The 11,549-nt window shown below is 36.6% G+C and overlaps 2 protein-coding genes across 2 annotated transcripts in view; both read left to right on the plus strand.

Moving 5' to 3' along the window:
* LOC107730931 (akirin-1-like) overlaps positions 1 to 4,923 on the plus strand; it is a 14,604-nt gene extending 9,681 nt beyond the window's left edge. The window contains exons 2-5 of the mRNA XM_016541896.1: positions 3,101 to 3,247; positions 4,264 to 4,398; positions 4,493 to 4,564; positions 4,687 to 4,923. Of these exons, the coding sequence (XP_016397382.1) occupies positions 3,101 to 3,247; positions 4,264 to 4,398; positions 4,493 to 4,564; positions 4,687 to 4,697 (365 nt within the window). The 3' untranslated portion in view covers positions 4,698 to 4,923. The remainder of the gene's footprint in view (positions 1 to 3,100; positions 3,248 to 4,263; positions 4,399 to 4,492; positions 4,565 to 4,686) is intronic.
* A 528-nt stretch (positions 4,924 to 5,451) lies between these two features.
* On the plus strand, positions 5,452 to 6,380 carry LOC107730933 (akirin-1-like). The gene is made up of 3 exons (XM_016541897.1): positions 5,452 to 5,616; positions 5,711 to 5,782; positions 5,905 to 6,380. Exons 1-3 carry the CDS (start codon positions 5,472 to 5,474, stop codon positions 5,913 to 5,915), a joined length of 228 nt encoding a protein of 75 aa, XP_016397383.1. The 5' UTR covers positions 5,452 to 5,471; the 3' UTR covers positions 5,916 to 6,380.
* Positions 6,381 to 11,549: the final 5,169 nt, after the last annotated feature.

Here is an 11,549-nt window from a genome sequence, read left to right on the forward strand (position 1 = left end):
GTCTGCTTGCCTGTACGGAGTTGATCCTTTTAAAATCACTTAATGCATTTCATAATGCACGTTCATATTTGCTGTTCTGTATATACTTTGAGTCAACAACAAGGCATATAGGCTACTGTATTGTCTTTATCATCCGTTATTATGCCACATTAAGCGTTTTGCTGTATGGGAGGACAAGTGAAAGTTTGCGTGTTGTGTTCATGGCCATCTGCTTGCCTTGTAGTACATTAAATAATAACTATATATCGAATTTGATCTTTTAATTGCACTTAATGTATCTTAATACATTACGCCATGTTAAGTGTTTTTTCTACGGAAGGAAAACACTTAACGAGAGACTTTGTGCGTTGCGTTCATATTCTGCTGTTCTGTGGCCACGGATTTGCGGGTCTTGTCTTTTTCTCCTACAGATGGCTTGCAGGACCCTGTAGGCTACGGTACTAAATTAGTTTTAATCGTTTAATCACCACCACAGCGTCTTGTCTCTGGCAACACGCACCATTTGTGTCGATTGCAAGTGACGTCGCAGGTATCGGAGAGTGCAAGTGGCGATTGCAAGTGACTTCGTAATTTAGTTTCTTTTTTCTTGTCCACCTGGCTACTGTTGTAAAATGTTGAGAGGTTCAAACAAAAAGTAATCAATAAATAGAACAAAATAAAAAAGACTGCAAGTGACGTCGCTAGCGGAAGTGCAAGTGTCTGAGAGTGCAAGCGCCAGGCTGCAGCCAGACCCTTTTGGCCAGTTTGGGGTTTTTAAATTCCCTCTGCAAAGCCTCGGCAGTGTAGTGAATAAGACGCCTCAACTCTACACCCACTTACGCTCCCCTCCCCCCCAGTCCAGTTCATCCCACACCTCCATTGTGGTTGTTTTATCCCTGTTCTGTGCTTTTGGGCCTTGAATCGCTCCCCATCCTCTCTCAGGAAGCCACTGTGATTTATTGCTTGGTTTGACCATATAAGGTTACAGTTGCTAAGTAACCTGTTGGACCTAGTCTCAGCATTTGGCAGCATTTAATATATGCGGAGGGCCTCACCTGTCATTCAAGGGGGCTGGTGTTGCCCGGTAACTGTCACTGACAATTTCTTGCATATTTCTGTAGCTGTAGTATCTAAAATGGATTTTTGCATAATCAGAAAAATTAGTTTTCACTAAAGTGAAATTTATCTTTTTCTCATTCTCATGGCATGGCAACCCTACTGCAGTCCAAAGAAAATCTAAGGATTTTTTTTTTTTTTTTGATAATTGATTAATCTGATTATTAATTTCAATTTAATTAGTTTCAATTTCAAAATCAAATAAAAAAAATCCATTATTTACTAGTTATTTTAAGAAAAGTATATTTGAGTCGGAATTAATACACGCCTAATCTATTGCACTGTTTGATGCATATGCACGCCTGGCTCTCATTTACTATAGTGTGAAGTTGAACACAGATTTAAGTAGGGCTGCACGATTAATCAAAATGAAATCGCGAAGGCGATAAATAGCGATTAGGCAGAAGCGGCGATTTTCATGCGTATCTTTCAGTGAAGCACGGTTCTGTGATCAGTAGTAAATCTCCATCCAAAGTCAGAGGGCGCTTTCGCACTGAAACTCCAAATACGCCCCGCAGAAGAAGTCAAGAAATTCCTATAGCGGTTGCTGAATAAACAGAAGATTTAACTGCTTTCATTGATTCAACGTGACTAAACACACGACTACGACAATATATATTGTTTATCTGAGTTCATCTTATTATATTTTTTATTATAATGAAGTATATAATAATGCAATGCTAATCGACATTATATCACTGCATAACCTTTATCACTGCTTGGAATACTATGAAATATGTTGCGTGTCTTATTGTGTAAGAAGCCACATCATCTCACAGAAGGATTTATTTCAAACATTCGTCTGACGTTATTAAGTGAGTTTGGAGTAAAAACATGTTAGTAAATGTGGTATTTTCACGTGCTTTCAGATGGAACAGCATTTGCTACACAGAGACATAGTTCACTGACAAGCTACGCAAACAGCTTTTATAATCGCAGACCGATTTCATAATTGCGCGATTTATATCGTCTGCGATTATGAATGCGATTTTGCGTAGCTTGTCAGTGAACTACGGCTCTGTGTAGTAAATGCTGCTCCATTTGAAAGCACGTGATTGAGATTTACTGCTGATTACAGAACCGGCTTTACTGACAAGATGCGTTGTGATTGGCCGAATACCTCAAGCGTGTGATGGAAATGTTACGCCCCTTACCATACTGTGATGCCCTGTGTCCCGGCCGGAGCGACGAGACAAAAACATTAAAACCCATTATAAACGAGGCATTTGTTGCATCCAGGGGGGACATAATTACGGATTATAATGTCTTTTTACGCGTTGCAGCGTGCTGCGTAAACATAAAACCATGTCTGCAAATGACAAACAACAAGCGCTACTCTACACTGCTCAAAACTTGCGTTTGAATCATCAGTGGCAAATTCTTTAATATAAAAAAAACTTACTTGCAGTCTGTGAGTCAGAACAGCCGGCATTGTAGTCTACTCTACCAGGATCTTTATAGAGTATAGCTCATGAAAGTCATGCTGGTTTCTAATTCTAATTGAGTCGTCCACAGGTTGAAGGTTAAGACTAAACTCAACCCAGTTTTTCTAGAGAGACTCCGGATGTTCCCGGTTGCATTGCTCGCCTCCGCATTGCAGTCCTGTCACCCAGATTTGGTTTCCAGAAATAAGCCTGACCCACCTTAAAGCCATCTCATTTTTCTCTCTTGTATGTGTTTGCTAGTGACGTTGTCTATGTACCATTGTGGCTGATTGTAAAACTGAGGTGAAACTTATTTCTTCCCTCTTTCTTTTCATCATGGGATCTGTGCTGAAAGCAGGATATCCTCTGTGCATTCTGTGTGCTTGAAGTAATGCCAGTGATTACTTTTGTTCTTCACTACTTTGTTTTTGAAGATGATTGAACATAAGGAAGTTTATTCATTGGAAATGATGGTATTCCAGAAATACTTGGGGGAAATCACTGGTTTTTTTCTCTCTCTTTAATTTAAGCTCAATTATCATTGTTATTAACTCTCGATTGTCTTTCTTTGACCCTCACAGAGCAGATCTTCCAGAACATTCGTCAGGAGTACAACCGTTATCAGAGGCGACGGCAGTTGGAAGGGGCCTTTAACCAGACTGAGCCCTGCAGCTCCACTGATATCCAGAGCTCCAGTCCAGCCCTCACCTCCCCCAGCTCTCCCACAAGTCAGTCCACTCAAAACATAATGTCCAGTGGTTTCAGACTTGTTCCTGAAGCCCTCCTGCCCCAACACTACACATTTTGAATGTCTCCTTTGTCTGGAACACTCATGAAACAAAGGAGCCGATGACCTGAATTAGATGTGTTGAGACAGGCAAAACGTGCTTCTTTGGGGTGGGGTTGTTGGGGTGCTCAAACCATTTATCAATCATTTTCTTTAGACCACGGGTGGCTAGTTTTGTTCCTGGAAATCTTCTGCAATTCAGTTCCAACCCTGTTCCAACACACCAGCTGTAGTTACTAAATGTTCCTGAATGTTTTAATTAGCTGGATCAGATGCTTTTGATTAGGGTTGTAGCTGCACTTTACAGGAAGGTATAATGTACAGTGTGCCAAATTTGTTGTCAGTAAAGTCGAATGGTGATGATTTTCATGTTTGTGACACTATCGAGTTTGAATACACAGAAATGCAAGAGAGATATGAGTTGTGGCAAAAAAGCACAAACTGATCACATGCGAACAGTTTCACCATTAAAAAGGTGGTTTATCAGTAGCAAGTATTGTGATTTGTCATGAGGGTGAGAAACATCCCATGATAACGGAGTTGTTGTTTTTTTTAAAGAACATTAATACCTTGATTCAGCAAGGATGCATCAAATTTGTCTTTGCTGTCACTTTTTATCATTTATAATGTTACAAAAGATTTAACAACAATTATCATGGTTTCCACTAAAATATTGCATAGAAAAACTGTTGATCGGAAGAAATGTTACTTGAGCACCAAATCAGGATATAAGAGTGATTTCTATACATTCAGCTTTGCCATCACAGGAATAAATTACGTTTATAAAAAATATTTAAAAAAAGGAGTTATTTTCAATTGTAATATAGCCTTGGTGAGCATAAGAGTTCTTTAAAAAACATAAAAAATCGTTTGAACTGTAGTGTAGGTATTTTGTAATTTTGAAAATAAAGTGACATGGTCAAGGATGGATATTCAGATTCGTGTGTATGTTTTTAGGTGCCTCATCATTGAAGAAGGATCAGCCACTGTTCACGCTGAGGCAGGTTGGCTATTTGTGTGAGCGCCTTATTAAAGATCACGAGGAGAAGATGCGCGAAGAGTATGAACAGATACTAAACACAAAGCTTGCAGGTACAACACATTGCAGATTCCACACAGTAATGTATTAGCTGAATTGACTGAATTGTGTTTTTAATGTGCTGTTTTTCTTTCTTTTTACCTCAAGAACAATATGAGTCCTTTGTGAAATTCACACAGGATCAGATTATGCGAAGATATGGCGCCAGGCCTGCAAGCTGTAAGTAAATTAAATTCCTCTATTAGCAATCCATTAACATTTTGTCATATATTCATATATATTTTTTTCATATTCATTTTTCTTGTTTGTCCAAATTCTGATTATTGTCTCTTTATTTTCAGATGTGTCTTGAGGAACATTATAGATGGTACTAGCCACCCCTCAGCAGCTGGTTGCTGTAGAACCAGCTCCCTTCGTTTCACTTGAAATTTCCTCCTACTTTTGATTCTCTATTTTTCACTTTTAAAAATGCTTGGGTGCTATGGTCTATCCACATTTAACTAATTTTTTTTGCTGAACTGTTACTGATGCCCCAACACCAAACATGCAAATCTAGATGCATTCTAAGGAAGTTTAATCTCTTAAGAATGCAAGAGAGAAATTGTGGCAAAAAAGCACAAACTGATCACATGCGAACAGTTTCACCATTAAAAAGGTGGTTTATCAGTAGCAAGTATTGTGATTTGTCATGAGGGTGAGAAACATCCCATGATAACTGAGTTTTTTTTTTTTTAAAGAACATTAATACCTTGATTCAGCAAGGATGCATCAAATTTGTCTTTGCTGTCACTTTTTATCATTTATAATGTTACAAAAGATTTAACAACAATTATCATGGTTTCCACTAAAATATTGCATAGAAAAACTGTTGATCGGAAGAAATGTTACTTGAGCACCAAATCAGGATATAAGAGTGATTTCTATACATTCAGCTTTGCCATCACAGGAATAAATTACGTTTATAAAAAATATTTAAAAAAAGGAGTTATTTTCAATTGTAATATAGCCTTGGTGAGCATAAGAGTTCTTTAAAAAACATAAAAAATCGTTTGAACTGTAGTGTAGGTATTTTGTAATTTTGAAAATAAAGTGACATGGTCAAGGATGGATATTCAGATTCGTGTGTATGTTTTTAGGTGCCTCATCATTGAAGAAGGATCAGCCACTGTTCACGCTGAGGCAGGTTGGCTATTTGTGTGAGCGCCTTATTAAAGATCACGAGGAGAAGATGCGCGAAGAGTATGAACAGATACTAAACACAAAGCTTGCAGGTACAACACATTGCAGATTCCACACAGTAATGTATTAGCTGAATTGACTGAATTGTGTTTTTAATGTGCTGTTTTTCTTTCTTTTTACCTCAAGAACAATATGAGTCCTTTGTGAAATTCACACAGGATCAGATTATGCGAAGATATGGCGCCAGGCCTGCAAGCTGTAAGTAAATTAAATTCCTCTATTAGCAATCCATTAACATTTTGTCATATATTCATATATATTTTTTTCATATTCATTTTTCTTGTTTGTCCAAATTCTGATTATTGTCTCTTTATTTTCAGATGTGTCTTGAGGAACATTATAGATGGTACTAGCCACCCCTCAGCAGCTGGTTGCTGTAGAACCAGCTCCCTTCGTTTCACTTGAAATTTCCTCCTACTTTTGATTCTCTATTTTTCACTTTTAAAAATGCTTGGGTGCTATGGTCTATCCACATTTAACTAATTTTTTTTGCTGAACTGTTACTGATGCCCCAACACCAAACATGCAAATCTAGATGCATTCTAAGGAAGTTTAATCTCTTAAGAATTTGTGGGAAAAGATGTCAAACTACCGCTGTAAAAAGCTTGGCTGATGCGATCATCTCTGTATAATGTAATGTGACTGACCTGCAGCAGATATACCAGACTCTTCCTCTATCCTTCAGTCTCTCTCTTTTTTTTTTTTTTTTTTTTATTTTTTTTTTTTTTTTTTTTTTTTAATATTTTCTTTTCTTTTTTTTTCTTTTTTTGACAAATAAAAGATCTGTGATAAGTCAGCATTTGTACTGATTCGATTTCTTGCAGATATTTTATAATAAATTGTGTAGGTTTGTGTTTGTTGGAAAATCAATTTGATTTAGTTCACTCAAAAATGAATAATCCTTCATTTACTCACCTTCATGATGTTCCAAACATCTGACTTTTCCCCTGTGTAACACAAAAAGGAAACTTCAAAGAATATGCTGGTTGGTATCTGCTGTAGGATTTAATAATGATGGTGCACTGAAGTTGTTAAAAAAAAAAAAAGTGGCTCAGTCGTTATTTTCAACTGAAAATGAATGCTCTTAATTAATGAGCATTAATGAGAGTTTGCTAATAGATGAAAATTATTAGTGAATAAATTAAGAAGGCCCTGGGCCTCAAGGGTGCGCCATCCAGTTTGGTACAGAAAAGCCAACAACAATGAAAACAAATGTTTGTTTATGTTTAATATATGGGTCCTATATAACCTAAGGCCTCTTAGACAAGGATCTTCATCTAGTAGGAGGGCTCCCTGGCACTCCTGTTACTATAGGGCCCTGTGGATATATGAATCCCTGCAAAGTGCAGTCCTCTTATAGAACCATTGTTCCATCCTGTTTAAAATCATATTTATTTGAACCAATATTTGATCTTCCTCCTTTTGTGTGAAGGGTATCAGAAAAAGTACTATTTAGCAGAATGCGAAAGAGATTTATTGCCAAGTATTTTTGAACACACAGGGGATTTGTTTTGGGTGAGAAGATTCCATTGCACAGATATACGCTCTTAAAAATAAAGGTGCTTAAAAGGTTCTTCACAGCAATGCTACAATTTTGGTTCCACAAAGAACCATTCAGTCAAAGGTTCTTTAAGGAACCATCTCTTTCTTACCTTTTTATAATCTGAAGAACCTTCTTTCGCCACAAAGAACATTTTGTGAAATGGTTCTTTATGGAACCAGTTAGACAAAAAAGTTTTGGTCCCATTTTATATTAAGTGGCCTTAACTACTATGTACTTACATTTAAATTAATAATTTGATACAATGCACTTATCCTGTACATACATGTTTTTACATTGTACTTATATTTTTTAAAATACCTATATGTAGTTACATCTGTTATTAATTTCTGTAATTACATTTATAATTACACTGTTGACCCATTCCTTACACCTTAACCCAGCCTTAAACCTACCCATACCACCAAACCTGTCCCTAACCTTACCCGTATCCCACCTCAATAGCAGCAAAAGTGTTTTGCAATACAATATGACCACAATAAGTACAATGTACTTATTTTTTGATGTTAGTGCATAGTAGTTAAAGGGATAGTTCACCCAAAAATGAAAATTCTGTCATCATTTACTCACCCTCATGTCGTTCCAAACCTGTATGAGTTGCTTTCTTATGTTGAACATGAAAGAAGATATTTTGAAGATTGCTGGTAATCAAACAGTTGGTGGTTGCCATTGACTTCCATAGTATTTCTTTTCCTATGGAAGTCAATGGCAACCACCAACTGTTTGATTACCAGCAATCTTCAAAATATCTTCTTTTGTGTTCAACAAATTAATTCAATACATAAATAAATAAATTCAAATTAACAGCATTTATAATTTTACAAATTAAATTATAAATGCCACTTTTTATCAATTTAATGCATCCTTGGTGAATTTAATGGTAAAAGACTGTAAAAATGCTACAGTAGAAACCTGTTAAATGGTTAACGGTAAATTCCCCTACTATATACGGTGAAAAACTGTATTGGACATTACATGTATTGGACATTAATTTTACGGTAGTATACCGTTTTTGGAAGTGGAAAATACCGTATAATTTACAGTGAATAACCGTAAATTGACATTCCCAGAATTCCCTGCGTTACATTTCAAATTTGATGTTTTTTTGTTGAAATAACTATGTTTCTTTTTTGTTTTTTCTTATCAGTTTTGTATATTAGCGTTGTGCGTTACACCTAATGTTGTTCAGTTAATGTTTATTGCATTATTTCAGTTTCATGTGTGTTACCATGATGGTGTTTGGTGTTTGTGTGAATGACACTGTGCACCTTCTATATATGTTATTATTTATAAGCTGCTTGTGATGGGCTTTGGTTTATCATGTGACTTTCTCATCACCACCTGCGTTTGGTGGTTATCAGTGTATTACAAAGGTACAAAACAGATTTTAGTACTTCAACAGGTTGGTATATAATAACATTTTATCAGTTAATGAAATTACGGTATTTAACTGTAAATTTAAGTTACAACCGTAAAACCTAAAACGTTGCTACCGTATTTTTTACGGTAAAATTCCGGCAACCACAGCTGCCGGTTTTCTACCGTAAATTTTACAGTGTGTACATAAAATTATGATTGGGCCTATAACTGTCCATCTTCTCTAGGTTGAAGTTAAAAATCATACATGCCTGCAAAGAGAGAGCAATAGAGTCTGTTTTAGCATGGCTAAGATTAAAAATTTTAACTGTCAAAACGTATACACTTTAATACAGTTTGTTGAATGTCTATAAAAGACCCTCCTTCAAAGATAAAAGCATAGCCATTTAAGTAATGTGTATATTTGAAATTACAGATATCCTTTTTTTTAAATGGTCCATCCAGATTTGAAATGAGGCTCAAACATCTATTAACAAACGTGCGTTTTTATTTCCGTCAGGGAACATGCAGCCTACATAACTCTAAAATAGGCTAAATATCAAATAAATAATATAGTTAAATAAGAAAGTAGCCTAAATAAGAATATTAAATATTAAACAAACATTCGTTGCAAAAAATCGTAACAACCTAGCTCGGCCTTTGTCCGACAGCTTCTCAGAATTACTGGCCTGAGTCTGACTGGAACCCGTGTCTTTTCTCTCTCTCTCTCTCTTCCCTACACAGCTGCTGATGCAGCCATTAAAATAGCTCAGTTTTGTTTTTAATAGCAAAGTGGTTATATTTTTTATAGAGTTCTTTATAGAGTTCTAAAGTTAATTTAGAAATATGTTTGGAACATTTTTTTGCTTGTTGGATTCATGTTTTGTTTTTTTTGTTTTTTTCAAGCGGCCAGCGGTACAGTGATCTTATGTTTGATCAATTTTGCCTTCTCAAATCATCACGACTTCCCTAAAATAAAATCTTCAAGCATATCACAATGTTAGTTTAAATGTTTAACCTAGATACATGTGCGCTATTAGGCGTAGGCTATATCCAATTGTTTGTGCGGAGAGCGGAAGATAAAGCGCGCTTTGCAGCACATGGAAGCGGTAGCGCGATCACTTGCAAACAACTTAAAATACGCCGTCAATTTTGCTCATAAAGGTAAGAGAGAGTAATATAACATCCGGAACGGTTCTATTTATGTGCACTCACAATATCAACAAAACGTTGTGCTTTTGTAAAATAAGGACAACAAACAGGATGCGCTTACTGAAGTCTTGGTGTTGAACAGGAGCGCTTCACAAAAATGAACCGAAACTCATTTTTTTGAGGAAGCGCAGGTAGAGAGTCAACCAAACTTTGGCGGGTCATAGGTTGCTTTTTTCGTTCAACAAAAGTAAACACAAAACGATCCCACACCCTTCAGATAGAAACTGGAGGAAGGAAGACTGGAACCGGGAAAGCTGGTGGAAGTCTATAGGCTAATTAGCCTATTGTCCAGGGAGAGCGTCTTTTTGTCCGTGGTGGTCTCACAACTATCTTTTGGTTATTTTACTGATATATATAGCCCACTGAAGGCTCGTCAGTAGATCACACGTGCGCTGAAGTGAACTAACCCTGGAACATAACCTGCTCCGGAGCAGGTTATCTTCAGAGAGCAAGTTACTATGGTTACTTACATACCCTGAAAGTAACCTCCGATTTTGGAACCGAAAGCTGAAGTTATCCGCTCGCTTATCCTCAAACATACCCGGGTATGTCACATAACCTACTTTTTGGAATACCCCCCAAAGAAAGTGGTAAGTTGACTGGAGTGTTGTTCTCAAATTATCTACATAGGCCTATTCAAAATAGTTTCGGGCATAAAAAAAAACAAAATTTTGGCACTAAATTTTGCTCCGTTTAATAACAACTTCTAAACATTTATAGAAAGCACGTGCTCGATAGACTACAATAAAAAAAACTTGTTCATTTCGGCTTACAAAAAACAAACAATATATTAATCATTCTCCCATGAGGATTATTTTTCATAAAATTGTTTTTGAAATGAAGAGCACGTAGCCTGTGGCTCGTAAATAATTTCATACAGTATGAGTTTGTTTATGCAGGAAGAGCTAAAGTTAACAACTCCGAAAGAGAGAGAGAGAGAGAGAGAGAGAGAGAGCGAGAGAGAATATAGCCTAATTCATGTGCAGTGTTGGGAGTAACGCATTACAAAAGTAATAATATTACAGTAGTATATTACTTTTTGCTGTAACGTAATATAACCTAATATAAAGTAATATAATATAATATAATATAACGCATTACTAATAAAATTTGGGTGATATTATTACTCGTTACAATCCCAGTAACGCAAGTTACAACAACATATTTTAACTCTCTGTTGCTGGTATTAGTTGGTTGAGATGACTGCAGAGACGGATTCTTGATTTGTGAGATGGACACACTCCTGTTATTTTCAGTTTATCGGAGAAAAGGATAAGAATGCTTAGCAATATGTGCGACACCAAACTCTCAACATGGAGAAATAGCACGAGTAAAACCTGGAAACACCTGGACTGGTGCCACTAACACTAAGCTGTGCGACACCTCTCAACATGGAGAAATAGCACGAGTAAAACCTGGAAACACCTGGACTGGTGCCACTAACACTAAAGCTATCGGAGAGAGCTGCGGGGTCGGAGAAGAGAAAAACGGCGGCAGACGAGCGCAGACAAGCAACAGAAATGAAGTTTATCTAAAAATAACAAAATCTGTTTTTATTAAATCATATTCTATATGTAAAATGAATGAATATGCGAAATATTTGACTTAAATAGCCTAATTAACAGATTAACAAAACGAAAGGAAAAGACTGAGAGATATGCTGCTGAGTTTGGTTGGCGCGGCGCTCTACGAAAGTCCATGGAAAGGAAACCGAGATGACAGAAATAAAGTAAACACATTGCAGTTTCAAATGATCTGTATGACCAAAAATAACAGAGTATTTTTTTGTTGTTTGTTTCCGCTGTTCGATCGCGCCGGCGCCTCACGCACACACAT

This window comes from Sinocyclocheilus rhinocerous, unplaced genomic scaffold (assembly GCF_001515625.1).
Source record: "Sinocyclocheilus rhinocerous isolate Xijiao unplaced genomic scaffold, SAMN03320098_v1.1 scaffold1993, whole genome shotgun sequence".
Classification (NCBI taxonomy): domain Eukaryota; kingdom Metazoa; phylum Chordata; class Actinopteri; order Cypriniformes; family Cyprinidae; genus Sinocyclocheilus; species Sinocyclocheilus rhinocerous.

Excerpts from the sequence above, each read along its gene's own strand:
- LOC107730933 (XM_016541897.1), top strand. The coding sequence starts at position 5,472 with ATGTTTTTAGGTGCCTCATCATTGAAGAAGGATCAGCCACTGTTCACG. Across the intron at positions 5,617-5,710 it reads ACTAAACACAAAGCTTGCAG|AACAATATGAGTCCTTTGTG; the intron begins GTACAACACATT and ends TTTTACCTCAAG.